The following is a 21805-nucleotide window of genomic DNA, read 5'->3' on the forward strand; positions in this document are numbered from 1 at the left end:
CAAGTTGAAGGATTCTCTCTGTATCCACTCTATCAAGCCATTTCTTAATGTTAAAGGCTTCTATTAGGTCATATCTTCAGCTTGTTTGTTCAGGCAGAAGGACATCCAACTGGCTAATGCATTGCAGATATATATAGTAAAGATTCCTGACACCATCATCTCTGCATCCTGTTCAATGCTTATATATCCTGTTTATAATATGATGACCAAAATGCATCAATTTTAATTTTACAATTAAATTCGAATTAAAACTATAGTACATTTCTGTGAAGGTAATGCCAGATATATAACAATGTATGAAGTTTAGAGACTATCTGCCCCAACAGCAAGATCAGCTGTTTTTATTTATATGGCATCTTTACTTTGGATGTTCTTCACAGAAGGTGGTGGTCATGTCATGCAGTGGGTTGCATCCCTATCTCTGGCCCAGAGCTCTGGATTTGAGTTTCATTCTAAGACTTCATGGCCATGGAAGGTACAATCATAATATGGCCAAAGTTATTGATGATAAACTTGTAAATCCTTCCAATATGGCTAGGGCAGTAGCAGCAGCAGAAATGTCTCCTGGTCAGCCATGCTAGATGCAGAGTGGAATCCCTTAAACTACCACCTCTGGCAACAGGGTGGCAGCCTGTTACAGAGAGAAAAAAAAACTAGCAATGGAAACAGATTTAAACACATGCTTTGTCAGGTCAGCAATCGCTGAACATGGGGAAATTGTTGTATCTAAATCTCTTTGCAAAGAGAATACAAATGCAAAGCAATCATGAAAAATATAGGGTGGCAAGTATGATTGAAAAGATGCATATTTAGGAGATCTCAGAAGGCAGAAAGAAGATATCACTGGGGACAGAAGAACTTGCCCAATGGCTGAGGGCTCAGGATCTGATAATGGACGTAAAAGATTGCAATGCAAAGAAGATTAAAAAGAACGGAAAAACATAAAAAATGAATATACCACAGCATTAATTTGGAAAGGATGGATGAGGAAAGACCAGGGAATGACTTATAAATAAGAATTTTATATTCATTCCTTTGTTTGTATGTAGACAATGGCAACCAATGATGCCCTAGAGTGACGGGTGAGCAAGACCAGTGCCATTATAGAGTAATGACAGACCATATGATGAGACAGTAATTTTTGAATACATGACAAAACCATTGAAATTCTTCTATTACTTTCAAAAACTTTTAACCCTAACTTATTTTTAAAAGATGAAGTTATAGACTGGAGTTTCAAAAATCACCATAAGAGCTAAATTGAGCAGCCTCCAAAAGCAGGTGTCAGATTACCGTATGCAATTAACCCCCATATGCTTATTGAATGCAGGCCAATAATACATCTTCAATGACCAAACCCCACCAATTGTACCTCTAATCTGTCATGATATTAGTAAAATGGACTGTCAGTTTTCAACTTCCATCAACTGACTTTAGTATCTAGGACCTTTCATGGACTAAAATGACTTTAAAAAAAGTAAAACACCGCCTTAGGTTAGCTGCAGTAGTCACATGATCAGCTTCAGCCAAGTCCATGAGATGCTCGAAAAACATAAATTAGTCTCAGCTAGAATAAATATTGTTGTGGAGGTATTGAAACATATCTGTTTAATTCACACTTTTCTGAAAGTAACCTGCAGATTATCCATTCGGAAAAGAGAACAAGGGAAAGATATAAAAGAGACCTCATGGGCAACAGTTTCACGCAGAGGGTGATATGTGTATGGAATGAGCTGCCAGAGGAAGTGGTGGAGGCTAGTGCGATTGCAACATTTAAAACGCATCTGGATGGGTATATGAATAGGAAGAGTTTGGAGGGATATGGGCCAGGTGCTGGCAGGTGGGACTAGATTAGGTTGTGATATCTGGTCGGCATGAATGAGGTGAACCGAAGGGTCTGTTTCTGTGCTCATATCTCTATGACTCAATGACATGGGAATACAGAGGAACTTCAATTATCTTGAATATCAATTATCCAAATTTTGGATTATCTGAACAAGATCTCAAGGTCTCGATAGAAACATTACATCAAAGAGGTGTTTCTAACACTGATCGCACCTTTTGTTTACTGTGATTAAAAGTGAACTCGGCTTACTCAAATGCTGCAGAGAACTGTCTTGGACATCAATCGGAGCCCAGACACCATCTCCAAATGACTAACCACCCACTCTCTCTCTCCCCCAACACTTTCACTGAGAGTTCTACACAGAGGTGTACCCTAAACCCCCCTTCCCCAGATAATCTCTCCAACATTGTCCTGTACAGGCAAAGGTGGAACTTGTCAAAACGTTGCAGTAAAAAGTTTCTGTATGTGTGTGCACACACGCTATTTTGAGACTCAACCCCCAAAAGGCAGCAGCAGTCTTACTGTTGGTGTGCAGTCTGGCTGCCCCGGAGGGGAAGGGGTGTAGACAGGAGCGAGGGTCGGATGGGGGTGTGCAGACGGTGGACAGGGGCCGGGGTTGGTCAAGGTTGAGGGGCAGACGGGGGACGGGGGTAGGGGCAGACGGGGGAAGGGAGCCCGTGCATGGTGTGCTGCTGCCTTATCTCCTGAGCAGGGAGCGGACTCAGCTAGTGCTCACTGTATCGATCCCATTGAACTAATGGATATGCTTCAGCAATGCTGCAGGTTCCTTACACACAAGTGTGTGTCTGCTCAGAAACAAACTCTGAGACAGAGAGAGAGAGAACAAGGCAGGCAGAGCGAGGAAAAAGGAAACTTCAGAGTCCCAGATGAGAGGCGTTGAATCAGTTGTCCAAATAATCAATTATCCAAATGAAATACTGCCTGCCCATCTCATTCGGATAATCGAGGTGCCTCTGTACACAAGTGAACTGTATATGAGACAACTGTTTTTGGGGCAAAGGAGGAAGAAGAAATTGAATTGCTAACAGGAGAAGTGGCAGGCTTGTGCTCTCTTTTTCCTGGTTTCTCTCAGTCAGTTGAGAAATAGCACTCAGTGACAAAGCAAATTGGAGAAACATCCAATTACTGATAAGTCAAAGACATTTGCAAGCCAGGATACCAGACATCACTTAAGCAAGTGTGGTCTCAGGTTAAAATCTAAGTTGATGGAGGATACAGACTTTCTTTTTAAGCTTGCTATTCTTGATCTTTTTATTGCTCTAGACACTTTAGTTTTAAAACTTTGTTTGTGTGCCTGATGCCACATTTTGTTATATTTTTTAGGATTAGTAAGTAATAAAATTGCAAGAAAACCTTGTAATTAGCTCCTTAATAATGACTAGTGCTATGTTTTAATTGAAATATGATATAGCATTATGCTAAAAGGAATTAAAAATATTTGTGCAGCCAAATGGGGGTTTAATAGGAGAGGAGCTGACTCCCTTTACCTTAGCACATAAGCCTTGAAGGTGCCTCAATGCAGCACAAATTCATTGTCAACTTCTATGTTTGACTATGCTTGTCAGCTCTCTGTGTGACCATAGTTGATTGCTTAAACCTCCAGGTGGAGCTAGAGCATTAATTTAACAGAGAAAGTTCCAGAGAGAAGACCTGAGTTCTGACTGAGGCCAGGGGTGGACTCTTTCCAGCCCCTGAACAATAGGTGTCATGTTAAAAAGTTAAAAACATTGGGTGCGGCGTCCACCAATGTCCTGCTCAATGTTGAGATCAAAAAGTCCCATTTTCAGTCCAAGTTTTGGATTGGCGAGATGCAATTCTCACCAGTAAGTAGGAGAGTTCTATTTCATGAATTATTGCTGCTTAACAGGAGCAGTATCAACACAGACTATGGATGCCCTGGGACACTGTCACAGAGATGTGCCAGATGTTAGAGTGGGGCCAGCAACATGAAGGAGTGGGTGGTCATACTATTTCAGTGGGTATCAAAGTGACAATTGCATAGGACTTCAGGCCACCAGCTCCTTTCATGGAGGCACTGGAGACATGTATGGGCACTCTTCTCATCCACCAACAATTGCATCAAAATTGTTACTGGATGCCATTTGCATCAGATGACACTACTTCCTGTGGTTGCCCAGCCTGGACAGTACACATTGGTAATGTAGCTAGCTTTTCTCAGCTGTAGAGCATGATGTACACATGTCGTATTGAGATGGTCATGTCATCATACAGTTGAGTTCATTGATGGAATAGAATCCATTTAAATTAATGTGCAAGCCATCTGTGATCATTGGTATCACTTCTCCTCTCCAACCGATCACCTTCTCCATCACCTTCATCTACCTATTGCATTCTCAGCTACCTTCCCCCCCAGCTCCACCCCCTCCCTCCCATTTATCTCTCAGCCTTCTAGCCCACAAGCCTCATTCCTGATGAAGGGCTTATGTCGATTCTCTTCTTAGGATGCTGCCTGACCTGCTGTGCTTTTCCACCACCACACTCTCAACACTGAGAAAAGTCAAACAGCTAAGATGTATAGTAAATTGGTGAACACATTAATCAAAAATAGTGCAAGGATGGTTTAGAAATGTTTAATTTTCCCAAATTCAGAACCATTTCTTTAATCACTGGAAGATTTTCCCATGTTGTGGAAGTGATGGATTCTGAGTTATAAGACCTACTTGCTCACAACAGGAATGGACTATAATAAAGTAATACTTGTACATTTTCACAGAATAGGACTATGCATATTTGAGCATTCCATTCATTATTGTGAACAGAAGTATTCTTGAAAAAATTTAAGGCCAAAGAAAAATGTGATAATCAAAATGATATACATTGTATTAGAGGTGCCAGGTCAATGATGATTAGAGTTGAAAAACACTTCAATTCAAGAATGTTGCCTCAAAGAAGATGATTTAAACTTGTGGGGGGAAATACTGTGGCGTTGACAGACCAAATTGAATCTGCCTTGTTCATTTCAAAAAGGCTGCACAGCAACAAGCACTTAAACTAAGGGTCACAGGCACAGCCTGCCCAACCAGCTCAAGTACAAGTGTTAAAGTGATTTCAACAGTCAGATGTCAAACATGCCTAATTTGTAGAAAAAACTACAAAGATATGCAAGTCATCAAAAAAGATTATTTGACACATGGAACAATCTCTTCCTGGGAGTCAGGTGCAACATGTACATACCATTGGAAAAGGAAACTCAGCTTTCAAATGGCAGATACAAGTGGTTGTACATAAAATTATCCTCCGTGAGGACAAATCCTGCAGATGAGAATTTGTATACAGAAATGTATACAAGTGTCCAAAAGACACATTTAGAAGGGAGATTATTGCAGTCTGAGAAAGGCTTTGTTACAGATGTCCCTCTCAGTGCAGAGACAGCTACTGATTGTTTGCATTTTAAGTTTGTTCAATGTTGTCAATGTGACAAAATCTTTGTGACTCCCTCAATGATTATGTCATAAAAGACACATGCTGAAGATGAGACAATTTTCCCAAAATGTGGCCAGAAATTTCAGCAATGGAACATAGTGCGTACATTTGAAACCACATAGGTGGCAGCCCTTACCACTGTCCCTGTTGTGACAATACTTTCAGCTGGTATGTTGAGTTAAAATGTATATTAGAACACACATATCAGGCTATCCTTACCCCAATGGAGGACATATTGCTGGTGATTAATGAAATGGCTATTGCCGAGGGTTGTGGTTGAAATGTGGTTGAAACCTTCAAAAATGGCAAAATCTCAGGGCTAATCCTTCTTCCTCTTTCCTGCTTGCCCTTCATTCCAAAATCTCTTCCGCTTAACAAGTGTAGATGGTATAAACATGCACCTCCTGCTTTGTTCACCATTTCTCACTGGTTCAACATATCTTTATGAAATGCAACCTCCAGCAAAAGGTGGCGATTGTGAGGGACGGCACTAAACAGGAGAGCTCGAATAGTTGTACTGAAACCTCCAGCAAAAGGTGATGATGGTGAGGGAGGGAAATTGGAGCAATTGAATAGGTTTTCTCAGGAAAAACATGATTCTTTAGGGGAAGGAAGCCTCATGGGAAGATGAAGCCGACGAACAAATAATTCATTAACCCAATATAAGCCTCAAGGTTCAAATCCATGTAACCACTAAATATTGAACCTTAATTAACCTTAATATATGTAATGAACTGAAGCCAGTAGAATATCAAATCTTTGCTTCATTATCTTTGGGTGTTAGATTTAGATACCCAAGGGCTCTAGCCTGGTCAGACAATGACGGAAACCCAGAAGAGAATGATGACACAGATGCACTATTATTTAATTTCACACTAGAAGCCACCAAGTCAGGGTATCACAGCTGTCCACCAATTCTGCCCCTTAGTAGATTACTAGGACTATTAGGACTATTGAGGTTTGATGTGGTAAATAACAGCTGCTCCATGCAACACAAGCTACCCTCTCTCAGAATAACAGCTTTCGTACTCAGTCCCCTGCGGCCATCTTAATGCCCTTGCTGCTTGATATATATCAGCAAGCCAGCCCAGATTGCTACTGAGTTGGTGCAGTCTGAAATAAGGCTGGCCAGTGGGCTTAGAGCAGCATGAGATTGTTTGAAAAGGCCATCTGCAGAATCCTGCCTAAGATCTGCAGCCATCCATTCGCAATACTGCAGCTCTGTGTAGCACATCGAAGGAACCCACAAGATGGGTATTAAAAAATGAACAAATGTGGTTAGTTTAATTATGCACCATTTATTGTTTGTTGGTTTATACATTTTGTTTAGGATATTTATTTTTTCTGTGGTTTGTTACATACTGTGGGGAAGAGTTCAGTGACAGAGGGAAGGTAAGGAGTGTACAACTTCTGATTAATTGGAATTTGGAATTACAGTTTGTGGTATTACAATGGAATCAGTTATTTATAGAATGCCCAGACTGAATTTGTCTAAGCAAGTCTCTTCCTTTTTCCTTCTCTTCCTTTGTTTTTTCTTCTTCATTCTCCTGTCCATCATCTCATCAGGCCCGAGCTGATATCAGTGGTAGTTTTTTCATGATTGTGGAGTATACAGCAGACCACTATCATGAGATATAATTTTTAAAGTATTTTAGGGCTTCTCCAGTGTGGCTCTGAAGCAGAATCATTATTTTTATGTGTTAGTTCCCTGGTCTATCACATTTCTCATGGTAACATGGCAGCGCACACACATTCAGATTGCAAACTAAAATTGATCTCTTCTGACTGTCCTTCAAAGCCAGGAGGGCAGATGCCATGGCGTACAACCCTGGCAAGAACCTGATTGTGGAGTTTTTTTTGACATGGGAGGTTCTGGCAGACCTACAAACTGTCCGGCCTTTAGCACTTAAACCTTTCCCATTCATGAGCCTATCCAATGTATTTAAATATTGTAACTGTATCAGCATCTACCACTTGCTCTGGTAGTTTATTCCACATACGAATACTTTCTGTGTGCAAAGGTTTCCCCTCAAGTTAGTTTTAAATCTTTCTCCTCTCACCTTAAAAATATGCCTGCAATTTTTGAACTCAACCGCTCTAGGAAAAAGACCTATGCTATTCACCTTATCTATGCCCCTCATGATTACAAAAATCTCTATAAAGTCACCCCTCAACTTCAGATGCTCCAGTGGAAAAAATCCAAACCTATCCTGATAACTCAAACACTTCAGTACTGGCAACATCCTGGTTAATATTTTCTGAACTCTCTCCAAGTTGATAATATCCTTCCTTTAGCAGGGTGACCCAAACTATACACAGTATTCTAATAGTGGTATTATCAAGGTCCTGTACAACCTCAACATGACATTCCAACTCCTATACTTAGTGGTCTGAGGAGTGAAGGCAAGTGTGCCAAGATACATCTTTCAAAGAACATACCTGAACCCTTAGGTTAGACATCACTACCCTGGGCCCGACCATGAATTGTATAAGTCCTGCACTTGTTTCTTTTACCAAAATGCAATGCCTCGTATTTACCCAAATTTATCTCCATCTGCCACCCCTCATCCCATTGGCCCAATTGATCAAGATCCCTTTGTAATCTTAGATAACCTTTTCACTGTAAACTGTACCACCAATTTTGATGTCATCTGCAAACTTACTTATAATACCTCATAAATTCTTATATGTAAATCGTTTAGATAAATTATAAACAAAAGTGGACCCAGCACTGATTCCTGCGCAACACCGCTGATCATGAAAATGGCGAACCAGTATTCAACATTCAACCATTTGACTTTAATACCTGAGATTTTCATTGACAAAATAGTTTAAAAATGAACACTACTGACCTAAAATGGCTGCTGTGATCACCTGACAAGCACAGGCAGCTCACGTGGAATATGCAAAACTGATTCCAGTGGGATTATAATTTTAATCAAGAGAAACTGAAACTCAGTCATGCATCAATAATTTTGCATCTCTCTTTTACTCACGCTTTTATCATACATTCACATATTGAGAGATGCAAGGTTATTTATGACTATCCAGTTTGGAATGGAACTGTGACACAAGCATCAGAATTCGCACAGGAACTGTATATCAGCTTTTCTGCAACAAAGAAGAGAGAAAGCAACATGAACTGATTACGGCAAGAATACTGAAAGTGCTTTTCTCTCTCTCTCTCTTTCTATCTCAGAAATGAGTACCAGCGAGAAAGCATCTTTAGAAAATCACTGCTACTGAGAAGTCAAAGTATTTGCAAAGTTCATCCATCCTGAGGAAACCAGAAAGCAGCTAAATAGTTAGGACTCCAGTTTCACTCTTGCAACTCTGAAAACTTTAAATTTCAACTACTTTTACCTTCTTGTCCATATAGACACCCACCCTCCCCATTTTTACACTTCTTATCTGTGTTTATGTGTATCTTATGTTACATTTTTATTACTACTTTCAGCGTAGTACATAATAAAATTCCTTTTCCTTTGACTCCAGAAAACATTGGCATTGGAGTTTTCAATTTGGCATATGCAATTACATTTTATTGGGTGTGACAATTATGTACCAGCCCTGGGTTGTGAGCAAATTCTGTTGAGTCGATTTATAAGTTTATTTTTATGTAAGTTGAAACACAATGCAGGACAATATCAATTAGCTGTTCGTAAGTACAGGAAACATTTATTGTTAGGTTTTAAAGTTACACCCTTGTATGGAATCACACTCATGAGTGAGGGTTTTCATGAGTCAGACCTTCATATCCCTATATTACAAAGGTGTTGGAACCAACTGAGAGGGTTTAAAAGAAAGGAGCTGAACATTTTCCTCACCAGGTCATAACATACATTCCAAAAGCAGGTTGAAAGGATTTGCAGCTTGATGATTAACCTGTTTGAGCACATTATGAGCGCACTTTCTGTGGGGCTTAAATCAGAGCTTTTATTTTAGAAGTTGAGATACTACCCACTCAAACAAAAAACTGTGATTGTTGTTTTCGGTGGACAGTGTGCATCACCTAGTAATCACCCTTTAGTTTGCTGTATTGCTTCATGAGAGACTGAACAGGCTGGGGCTGTTTTCCCTGGAGCGTCGGAGGCTGAGGGGTGACCTTATAGAGGTTTACAAAATTATGTGGGGCATTGGTAGGTTAAATAGACAAAGTCTTTTCCCTGGGGAGGGGGAGTTCAGAACTAGAGAGCATAGGTTTAGGGTGAGAGGGGAAAGATATAAAAGTGGTGGAGGCTAGTACAATTGCAACATTTAAAAGGCATCTGGATGGATATATGAATAGGAAAGGGTGGAGGGATATGGGCCGGGTGCTGACAAGTGGGACTAGATTGGGTTGGGATATCAGCACGGACAGGTTGGACCGAAGGGTCAGTTTCCATGACGTACCTCGCTATGACTCTATGACATGCATTTGTCACAATGACTGCTGCAGAATGAAGACATCCAGAATGACGACTTTCTCCTGCAGGATATGCCTTGTATGGTGACAAGTCAGCTGCATATTGAAGAACTGGAATCATTAGAGTGCACAAAACAATCTTAGAAAACCCCTTGCTTTTTCTACCTGCTTTCATTGGAAATTCAATGTGAAAAGTAGTCAACTCACTTTGATTCGAAAGCCTCAATAACCTCCCTTATACAAGTGTGAGATGTTTCACATTTCTCTAGTTCCAGTCTGGAAAGAATCAAATACATGAAAGTACAGTACCACCAGCAGTCATCTTTCTCTTTCTCTCTTGCACTCTCTCTCTCTCTAATGAGAAAGCAGCCCTCTGGGCTGGTAACTATGATGTGGAGATGCTGATGTTGGACCGAGGTGGACAAAGTCAGAAGTCACATGACACTAGGTTATAGTCAAACAGGTTTATTTGAAATCACAAACTTTTGCAGCACTGCTCCTTCATCAGGTGAAGTGAAGAACTTCAGACACAGAACTTATAGGCAGATAGATCAAAAGAGCATACAAATGGTGTGAGTGGAGTGTCAGTCTCTGCAGGTGGTCATGGTGGGGTTACATGTCACACTGTATGTAATCCCACCATATTGTTCTGTATTAGTAAAATCTTCCTTACTGTCCTATTTTGACATCATCACTTGTTAGGATCTCTTTTCCTTAATTAGTTTGTACAGTTTTGGATTACTTGTCACTTTTGTTAGACCCTCGGCATGGGTCTCTTATCCTAACATGTTATTCCAGCCATTTGGTTTGTTTCCAGCTCAACTTCATTTTTAATTTTTTACAGTTATCTCTCTGCCTCAATTAATCAAATTGTAGGTCATACCGTGACTCGCTATTCAGCTGTTGACATTTTACTCACACGGTCTGACATTTTTGATCACCTGCAAAGACTTATTATTCAGCCTGTCAACACTCACTCACACCATTTGTATGATCTTTTGATCTATCTGCCGATACTTTCTGTGTCTGTGTGCTTTTCTTCACTTCACCTGATGAAGGAGCAGCACTCAGAAGGCTTGTGATTCCAAATAAACCTGTTGGACTATAACCTGGTGTTGAGTGACTTCTGACCTGTGGTCTGCAGAGACTATGGAGATTTTAACCTTTGATTTTGTGGTTGTGACTGCATCAATTGACACGTTTCAATGTGGATCATTTTGATGTCTGGAAATAGGAGGGTTTATGTAGAAGACATTTTTGTTCAATCATGGGATGTGGGTCTTGCTGCTCATTCCTAATTGCCCAGGGGCAGTTAGGAGTCAGCCACGTTGCTGTGGAGTCACACATAGACCAGACCTGGTAAGAATGGCAAATTTCCTTCCCTAAAACCATGAGTGAGTAAGATGAGTTTTTGCAACAATTTATGGTGGTCACACAGTTGCTGTTAGGCCAGCTTTTTAATTCTATTTTTGTTTGTTCAAATTTCACCATCTACCATGATATGATTTGAACCCCTGTCTCTAACCTAAACCACTGATATCGCCATTATGCTACAACCTCCCCATAGTCAGCTAAAGCTTCTATGCTACTTGTTATACTACTAAATTTTGGTAACACTGAATGTTTATGGAAAGCAACAAATACATGTAAAATTAAAGCAACAGCCAGTAGAAACAGCCAGGCAACTAATTTTTAAGTAGCTGACGATCACTGTAACTAGCATTGGTTGGACAATAGTCCTGCTTTCCGCTGTCCTGTGAAAGGTGAAGAGGGGGAATTAAGCTAGAGTGTGGGAGCTTCAAAATTACACCACTGACATCAAGACAGCAATATGTGTTGACTGCAATAGAACTGAACATCAGGTATTACATCTATCGGGACACTAAACAAAAAAGCCTATTCTGTGCCATCATTGAAACAAATATTCATCTCCTGTTGTATAGAACATCAGTTGAATCCTATGCTTAGGTTGTAATTTAGCAATTTCCCAGGTAATTTGTTGTATAAAACCTAAAGAATCCATCAAAAAGTTAATATCCCTCAAAATTGGGAAAGTCTGCATTGCCACTGAATAAAACTTCATTCTAGACAATCATCTCACAATTTCAGGGATAAAATACCTGTTAGCCAGAGAGCTAAGTGCATTTTAACCCTATGTTTACAGACAACTATAAAAGTTACCATTATTTTGTTGGAGTAATTCTCATGGTCTTTTAATTATTGACTCCTAGATCACATGATGAAATTTGATTCGATTCTGACTGAGTTTACAAGGAACCCAGCACCTGTCCGAATCATACAGGGGCCAGCAGGAGAAATAGGGCGCCCAGGAAAACCAGGACCACCGGGAAGTAGAGGGCCTCCCGGAATACCAGGCATGCCAGGAGATGATGGCAAGGCTGGCTACCCAGGAGAAATAGGTATTTTACATTTTCTTGTTTATATTTTTAACAATAGCTTAATCCCATTACTGGAAAGTAGTCCCAGCATACAGAATTAGTTAGCTCCTTCCCAGAGTTAAGCTAGCAAACAAAGATGTTTGTTCTCATTTCCTGTACAGTAAGATCATTGAGTAAAGGAGCTGGGGGGGTCATGTTGTGGCTGTACAGGACATTGTTTAGGCCACTTTTGGAATAGTGTGTGCAATTCTGGTCTCCCTCCTATAGGAAGGATGTTGTGAAACTTGAAAGGGTTCAGAAAAGATTGACAATGATGTTGCCAGGGTTGGAGGGTTTTGAGCTATAGGGAGAGGCTGAATAGGCTGGGGCAGTTTTCCCTGGAGCGTTGGAGGCTGAGGAGTGACCTTATAGTGGTTTATAAAATCACAAAGGGTATAGATTGGGTAAATAGACAAGGTCTTTTCCATGCCTTGGGGGAGTCCAAAACTAGAAGGCATAGGTTAGGTTGAGTGGGGAAAAATTTGAAAGGAACATGAGGGATAACTTTTTCATGTGGACAATGGTGTGTGTATGGAATGAGCTGCAGCGAAAATGATGGAGGCTGGTACAATTGTATCATTTAAAAGACATCTGAATAGGTGCATGAATGGGAAGGGTTTAGAGGGATATGGGCCAAGTGCTGGCAAATGGAACTAGATTTATCTAGGATATCTGTTCGGAATGGACAAGTTAACCAAATGGTCTGTTTCTGTGCTGTACATCTCTATGACTCTATTACTCAAATCTGCAGGATGGATAACATAAAATCAGAATATGCTGGAAGTATTTAGTGGGTCTTGCAGCATATGTAGTCAGAGGAACAAAGTGAGCATTTCAGTTGTATGACTTCTATCAATATCCTAGATTACGTGCTTGCTGCAGAACAAACCTGAATTTGTTTTCAGTAGTGAGGAGGGGAAAGAAATTGCCAAGTTAATTTAAATGGAGCAGGGCAATGAAGAGATTCTTGGGTCCATTTGAGTTCACTGCTTATCTTCAAGCTTATAGTGTCTTTCAAGTGCTTGGTAGGCCAGAGGGCTCCATGCTGAATGCTCATCTGCGATATCATATTAACAAGCTATTCTTCAGCTCTAAAATGTGAATGTAATGATTTATCTCAATTGCTGCAAAGGACAGAATCATCCAGTTTTCTAATTCCTATGTGATATCTATGACAATCCTTGAAATGTATTGTGTGCGTGGCTGATGAATGCAGCACGAGATCACATGGAACAAGGACTGAATTAAGAGTTCGAGAGATGTCCTCCCTTACCATTTATTGTAAATAATTAATAAAATTTGTTGACTTTCACTTACATAGGTGTGGATCACCTTCCGTCAGCAACCCAGAACTGATTTTATGAATCTGACTTCATGCAAAATTGTCCCTGCTGTAAAAGGTGTCTCCTCTGCTACTAATTCTTAGTTGATCAGTTAAAAGAAATCTTGAGATTGGATTGTATTTAGTGACTACATGAGTGTATCATAAAATCATCCTGCTCAGAAATGTGATGTCAAATGGCAGCACGGCTGCCTCACAGCACCAGGGACCCAGGTTCGATTCCAGTTTGCACATTCTCCCTGTGTCTGCGTGGGTTTCCTCCAGGTGCTCTGGTTTCCTCCCACAATCCAAAGATGTACAGGTTAGGTGGATTGGCCATGCTAAATTGCCCATAGTGTCCAGGAATATGTAGGTTAGGTGGATAAGCCATGGGAAATGCAGGGTTGGAGGGGGAGGGGGTGTGGGGCAGGGCGGGATGTGTGAGTCTGGGTGGAAAGCTCTTCGGAGAGTTAGTGTGAACTTGTTGGGTCGAATGGCCTGTTTCCACACTGCAGGGATTCTATGACTCAGTTTCACTCGCAGGTAAACCTGGACCTTCTGGCCAAGTGGTATAAATGTTATTACTGCACCACAAAACCCTTTGGATTATGATTATACCATATACCATACTTAACCAGAGAAGCAGAATTGGATGCACCTGCAGATTTAACGTTGAGCTTCCCCTCTGCTGCTAGAGGTGCTGCAGGCACGGGATTCAGTGGGATAGTTCGGGAAATTCAAAGATGGGCTTTAATGGGAGAGTGAGGCTACAAATGAAATGAACTCGAAGTAGCTGAATTGGCCTTCCTCATCCTTGATTTTTTTTCTTACTGAGTTAAGTTACTGTCCCCTCAACCAGGGTTTGCACAATGGGCATACTTAACTGACTTCAGGCATTGAAATTATCAAGTCCTTCCTTATTAGAGAGCAATTGTGTCCATGTTAAACGTCAGTTGCACAATACACAATGTTTTATGTATATTGTTAATTTGTGAAATCTACATTATGGTGTTCATGCAAAATGATTATTTGCCTCATACAGATGTCAAACAAACTGGATCGTTTACGTTTGGCGAGGTACCAGTTTTTGCCAATTTGTGTAATTTTAAATTTGTCTGAACATATTTTTATTTTCAACAGGTAAACCAGGTGATAAAGGAGAGAAAGGTAGCCCAGGAGTCAGTGCTCCAGGGTCTGAGGGACCAAGAGGGTCTCCAGGTAATGAAATTAAGGTTTACAAAGCTTGGCTAAAATTCACACTGAAAGTACATGGAAATTGTGGGGTTTATGACATTATTCAGATTTAGAGTTCATACAGATGAATGAACATACAAACAAATTAGGAGCAAGAATTGATCATTTGGCTCTTTGAACCTGCTCTGCTATTTAATAAGAACATTACTGATCTGATTGTGGCCTTAATTCCACTTTCCTGCCTACTCCCTATATTCTTTGGCTCCCTTGTTAGTCACATATCTATATATAATCTGCTTTAAAAATATTCATCGACCCTGCCTCCACCACTCTCTGGGGAAGAAAGTTCCACAGACATATGATTGTCTGAGAGAGAAAAAAACAAGTTTTTTTATTAGATTAGATTACTTACAGTGTGGAAACAGGGCCTTCGGCCCAACAAGTCCACACTGACCCGCAACCCACCCAGACCTATTCCCCTACATTTACCCTAAACACTACGGGCAATTTAGCATGCCCAATTTTCCTAATCTGCACATTTTTGGACTGTGGGAAGAAACTGGAGCATCCGGAGGAAACCCACGCAGGTATGGGGAGAATGTGCAAACTCCGCACAGACAATTACCTGAGTCTCATCATTTAAAATGTGATACCCTTACTTTTAAATCGTGGAGTCTGATTCTACCCTTTCAGTACATGCATTTTTTAACATCTGCCTTAACAGGACCTCTCAGGAATTTGTAGTTTTCAATAAAATCACCTCTCATTCTTCTAACTTCAATGAAAAAAGATGCAATCTTCGCACATAATATTACCTTCCCATCCCAGAAATTAGTCAAGTTAATCCTTCTAATTCAATCTGCTTCTAATTCAATCGCATTCTTTCTTAAATAAGAACATCAACATTGTACAAAACACCCTAGATTCTAGTTACAACTAAAAGCCTTTCCTTCCCTTAATCAACCTGCTCAGAACAGTTATACACATCCCTGGAGCAGGTGGGACTTGAATCCAGGCCACCAGGCATTACCACTTACAAGCAAACTGCTTTTTATGCCACCACCAAGTCACCCATACAATGAAGTGCTTTTTATTACTTCTATCTGGAAGTGCATTCTCATGCAACCAAAAGGTTTTTCCACCACCAAATCACCTGTGCAATTAAAAGCTTTTCTTTTCAAAATGGAAAGATTTTATTTTAGATTTTAATAACCCAAGCAGAATTAATTCACCTGTGCCTTTGCTACAGTATTAAATATGAATAATTGAGTCTTTTAGCTCTAGATTACTCCAGATAACTACAAGAAGAGCTTTACCAATTTAATTACGTCAACTGATTACTGAATCTCATTTAGTTTAATTGCTATATATGCCTACTGCATATTTAAATATGAATGAATTAATGCTAGATGAGGAGAGAAAATACATTCAGCAAGCAGTGCCACCAGGTAAGTTAGATGAGGAAGAATACTTAGCTGATTTAAATCATCCACCCAGAAAACTTTTACAGCCCCCCAGCCCTGCATTGTATCATCAAGTAATGTGGGTTTTATTAATTAATTTTTTTAAAAAAATTGTATTAATTAATCTGGGTTTTGCCTCTACCTAACATAGAATGGTATTATGCAATCCTTACTTTGTTGTATTAAACTGCCTGTATTATTGCTCAACATGGGGTTACATGGTCCCATCCATCTCTTTTTAGGATAGAGGAAGAATGCTATTAGTCTCATGAAAAGAGACTCTTGTCTTTCAAAAGATTCTTTTTTCCATGCCACCTGCTAACTACAATATTACAAAGTTAAAAAAGTTAAAAATCACACAACACCAGGTTATAGTCCAGCAGGTTTATTTGGAAGCACTAGCTTTTGGAGCACTGCTCCTTTGTCAGGTAGGTAGTGGAGGAGGATCATAAGACACGGAATTTATAGCACAAGATCATAGTTGCATGGTGGATGGTGCTTAAGACATTCTTTAGCTTTAATTTCGTCAGGACACTTAAGTCACTGATATCCTTCTGAACATGGGCCAGCTTTTCTGGGTCTAACTGATTGACCTGCTCTAACACTTATATTTCTGCCTTGGGTTCAAATCATGGCAAAAGCCCTAAATTTGTTGTGACCAGATCCTGGGTAAGGTTCACAATTTAATTTAGATCCAGACATGATATCTCAACCTGTTAAGCTTTCAGGAATTTACTGGCTCCCATTCTTTATTCACCTGTGATCCCAAGGCTGGTAGCAATAAGATTATTTTGAATAGCATCCATTTCTTTAGAGATACCTTTCTTTCAAGTTTTAGATGGAGCCAATTTAATTGGCTTCCTAATGATGATGAGGTTATTAATTACTGTGTCAAGAATTTGTAATGCAGTGCTCATACATGCACAATTGAAATATGAGACAAATGCAAAGAATAAAGGTTTTAAAACCATAAATATATGAGACTGTCGTGGAATCATTTGTGAAGAGAGGATCATTGTATGTCGCCCCTGTTACAGTGGGGCATTGATGTTCATAGGTGGATAGTCAGCTTTGCAATGCTTTATCGTGCAGATTGGTTAAGATTTGGTAATTCTAATGCCTTTTAACAATAATTGAAATTAAATTCTTAGGGTATGAGAGAATCTTTTGTTGTCCTATTTCCTTTTTAACTGGTTTGTATCATTTGGAGTTATAAAGGATCTTTATCTGCAACACAGCATAACTAAGGGATAGTTCCTTGACTGTGACCTTCATAACACACTAATGCTCAATAGAGTTGAAGCGGATTTGAAGTCCTCTCCTTGTTAGCCACCCAAAAGCAAGATATAAAATGTGTTTGCATTTTGGACTGTAATCCACACGGCTTGCTGTTGATCAGGGAGTCATCAGCTCTCATTATCTTTGTAGGTAAGTCTCTCCTGTTTTGAAGTTTCCCTGATAAATTACATGTATGACATTCCATTGGCTTCACGCAGGACTTTTCCAGGTAGTTACTGAATTTAAATCTTCAGTTTATTTTTATATAGTAATCCTTCTCTTTAAAAAAGCAGACAACACATTTTGAAGTTAAATGTAAGGAATGTCCATATCTATTGTGATAGCACTAAAATAACCAAGCTTCCCTCATACGCCAGTAAGTTGCCCATGATTGTGAAAACCTGTCAGTGCTCAAAACATTTTCATAGTCAACCCACTGGATCTTTGGATTGTCCAACTTTGACACAGCTCCAATGAGTGCTGAAATATTCTTGGTCACTTGTGTTCATGTTATATTTTGTTAAGCCAATCATTGCTTGCTGGCCACCATCTCTTTTCTTGATAAAAAGAAACAAACTTCTTAAGCCAATATGGCCAACTGCAGTGGCACCTGTCTTCTGTTTGGATTCCACCATGAGTTTAGTGTATCCTATGGAATCTTCTATCAGTTGACCAATTGCTCCATGACCAGTTGTTTATTAACTAGTTTGGCTCATTTTGCTATTTGGAAATGTTTGAAACAAGATATACATTCCTCCTCAAGAGTTAAAATTCTTGATTGGAATCAGGAGAGGTTTTATACTATATGATGCTCCATTAGTTAAGAGTTACTCGTAGCATAACTTTAATTTTAAATTATATGCACTGTTGTTAGCTGTATGACACCTGTGTGGTTTTCGTTGCGGTTAACTTTTTGATAAATTCACATTCACTCATCTGTCAAACTTGAAAAGACTAGGAGTGAATCAGCTATTTCCCTGAAGAATATTTTAGGAATTTTCTCAATTGTGGACTATTTTACTTATTAATGTTTTTTGTGTGGGTACATATTTGAATTTATTTCTTTTCTGTGACTGTGTCCTAATTGCATGTTTTCTGGAAGTGATCCGTTGTGTCACAGATCAAGCATTCCTTTGTAATAGCTGGCCACTCTCTATGATTGCTCCACAGTATTGACATGGACCTTTCAAATCTGGTGTCTGTCCTACTCACTGTATTAGTTTCTCGAGTGTGGCTTTTGTGGATTTGTATCTGAAGAATTAATGCATTCTGCTGATCCCCTGTGATAAAGTTGATCTTCTCCTCTCCTTCCAAGCTTAAGCTTCATTCTCTACCTGTATGACTTTCTCTGGAGTGAAGTCCTCAGTTGACTTTCATAGCTGTGACAACACCTCATAAGCAATTCGAATGACAATTCTGTATTTTCTGAACTCTGACATTAAATTATCATAGTCATGTTTCTCCACTAATATGTACAGATCATAAAATAAATGATCTATGCGTTCTCCTCGATGGTGACCTCCTCTATTCCATCTTCCTCTTCTTTCTGAGAAGAAAATACTTGTCGACAGTTTTCACTGTTTTGTACAATGAATAAATTCCTGCCAGTTTAATTCAAAATAGTTACTGTATATGCAATAGTTAATTTGACTGAGATTCAGCGAGAAAAGGGAAGTGCTGATGACGGAACTGTTTGCTCCTCTCGTCCAGTGCCAGCATCAAATGCATACCTAAATTCAAGAGAGACTGAATTTAAGATTCAAGAGGGAATTTCAGAAAAAATGTCCTTTATTCAGCAGTTCAAACTTTGCTCCTTCCTATATTAGCCACTCTTGTCACCTGTCTGAAAGAGATTGTCAATTTGTGTCAATTAGTTTCCTCTCCACCCAAGATTTGGAATTAAAATAGCAACATTAGTATCCTGTTTATTTCTGAGAACCAATAGAGAAGGGACAATCCATACTGTCAATCTGAAATTGGATTTGATCTGTAGATTCAGAGGTTTCTTTTTGATTAGATTAGATTCCCTACAGTGTGGAAACAGGCCCTTTGGCCCAACAAGCCCACACCAACCCTCCGAAGGGTAACCCACTCAAACCCATTTCCCTCTGACTAATGCACCAAACACTATGGGCAATGTTAGAATGGCAAATCACCTGGCCTGCACATCTTTAGACTGTGGGAGGAAACTGGTGCACCCGGAGGAAACCCACGCAGACAATGGGAGAATGTGCAAACTCCACACAGACAGTCACCCAAGGCTGGAATTGAACTTGGGTCCCTGGCGGTGTGAGGCAGCAGTGCTAACCACGAGCCACCGTGCCACCCAGAACGTTTCTGTAAAACAAGTGAAACAGACTCTTACTTCGCAATAACATACAGTAACTCTTTTTTTTGACTGAATGAAGTTCTTGTATTTACATTTGTATAGGTTCTCAAGGTGAAGGAAAACGTGGAAAACAAGGACCACAGGGCTTGCCTGGCCCACCAGGCCGTCCTGGGCTACCAGGTCTTCCTGGAACCACTGGACCACCAGGTCCCGCAGGACATTGTGATGTCTCTACCTGCAGCACATTCAACCCAGGAGGTAAGTCTGAATACCCTTTAGTGTTATTAGTGAGAACAGTTACTGGGATTTTTTTTCTTAGATTCCTTACAGTATGGAAACAGGCCCTTCGGCCCAACAAGTCCACACTGACCCTCCAGGGTACAACCCACCCAGACCCATTCCCCTACACTTACCCCTGACTAATCCACCTAACACTACGGGCAATTTAGAATGGCCAGTTCATCTAACCTGCACATCTTTGGATTGTGGGAGGAAACCCACACAGAGAATGTGCAAACTCCACACAGACAGTTGCTCGAGGCGGGAATTGAACCCTGCTCCCTGGGGCTGTGAGGCAGCAGTGCTAACCACTGAGCCACCGTGCATCATTCCACATAAAGCCATTTTATAAGAAATGTTTAATCTGATTTCTGGTTCCTGTTGTTGCTATTAATGTTTTAAAAATTTTGTTTTAACTAGGAGAATCAGAATTTCAATCTGAGGTTGAATCAGAATTTGAATCTGACGGTGAATTGCAATACCTGCCTTAAATAATTTACAGTTATGGAAGAAACTTTTTTAATTTGTAAGAATAATTTAAAATAACTAAACCAAAGTCCATTTCAAGTTGATCAAGAACAGAAGCATTTTTACATTTCATAGTTATGGTAGTGTAAGTTCCGGTGTGCACTATTCCATGAAGAATGCTTATGTATTATTAAAGACTGAAAGTGTTGACTATTAAGGCAGAGTTCCAATCATTTGTCAAATGAATTTTTTTATACCTTTTTGGTTTATGACATCTTCATTCTTAAATCAATATGAATAGATGAGTACTGTAATTTGGTATTTTGCCTCTATGCATAATTAATTAAGATTTTATGAAATACCCTTTGGATGCAAGGGCAAATTTTGTCATGTCGCTCAATGTAATCCTGGGAGATGTAGATATTAGAATCTGAATATTTCTCATTCAACATCGTTTAATACATGAATATATTCACAAAATAATTGTACTAAATGCCCAGAATTAAATATGGTTTAATATTATAAATGTACTTATTAATTGTAGCATACTGTTTATTTTGAGTTTGATTAATACTACCAGACTAACTTTAATGAGTGAGCAGTCTGTCTAATTATTTAAGGATTTACGACTGTGTTTCAAATTATGTTTACATTTTGATTGTATTCCAAAAACATCAATAAATATATTTAAATCAAAGTAGAAATGATTATATTTGTTCATGTCATTTTGAATGGAATTAATATTAACAACAATTTGGGACAAGCTGTTATCCTGTTTGGGAAGGTGCTGTGATGACTCCTTTGGGGAATATTGAGAGATGAGTTTATAGCAGTGAGTTTAAAATAAGGGGAATTGAAACTCAATAGCATCAAAACAGTGGATTCATTGACAGATAGCTAAACCAGTTGTGCACCAGATATGCTCAAGTCTAAACTTCTTATCAGGAAGGAGCAACGATCAAGGCCACATCAGAGAGAATGACTAAGTTAGGCCTTGGCAGTGTCAGTCGTGGAGTCCACTAACTTATATAAGCAACCACAAGAATTCCGTGCATCTTCTCTAACAGCAGCAAGTAAAACGTTCTACCACTTAAAGATGTAATGGCAGATCTGGAGGAAATGGTTACTAAAAAAGGACAGTCAGGTCTTAGAATTAAGCAACAGATTGTTGACAACCAGACCTGTGTGTCTTTGCAGCAGTTAGGAATGAGTATCATCTTGGTTCCAAGGGGCTCCGAAGATTCCTGGCCCTCCGCAATCGTCCTAATGCAGCAACAATAGTTATATGAACAGTATCAAGATGTGAGGTACCAACCATC

At 39.6% G+C, this 21805-nt stretch overlaps 1 protein-coding gene across 4 annotated transcripts in view; it reads left to right on the forward strand.

Moving 5' to 3' along the window:
* LOC122560121 (collagen alpha-1(XIV) chain-like) overlaps positions 1 to 21185 on the forward strand; it is a 188439-nt gene extending 167254 nt beyond the window's left edge. For all 4 annotated transcript variants that reach the window (XM_043710374.2, XM_043710377.2, XM_043710375.2 and 1 more), the window contains exons 45-48: positions 11948 to 12136; positions 14616 to 14693; positions 19842 to 19997; positions 20439 to 21185. In XM_043710374.2, the coding sequence (XP_043566309.2) occupies positions 11948 to 12136; positions 14616 to 14693; positions 19842 to 19997; positions 20439 to 20509 (494 nt within the window). In that variant the 3' untranslated portion in view covers positions 20510 to 21185. The remainder of the gene's footprint in view (positions 1 to 11947; positions 12137 to 14615; positions 14694 to 19841; positions 19998 to 20438) is intronic.
* Positions 21186 to 21805: the final 620 nt, after the last annotated feature.

Source organism: Chiloscyllium plagiosum, unplaced genomic scaffold (genome assembly GCF_037043375.1).
Source record: "Chiloscyllium plagiosum isolate Xiang-an unplaced genomic scaffold, Cpla_swu_hap1 HiC_scaffold_15, whole genome shotgun sequence".
Lineage (NCBI taxonomy): Eukaryota > Metazoa > Chordata > Chondrichthyes > Orectolobiformes > Hemiscylliidae > Chiloscyllium > Chiloscyllium plagiosum.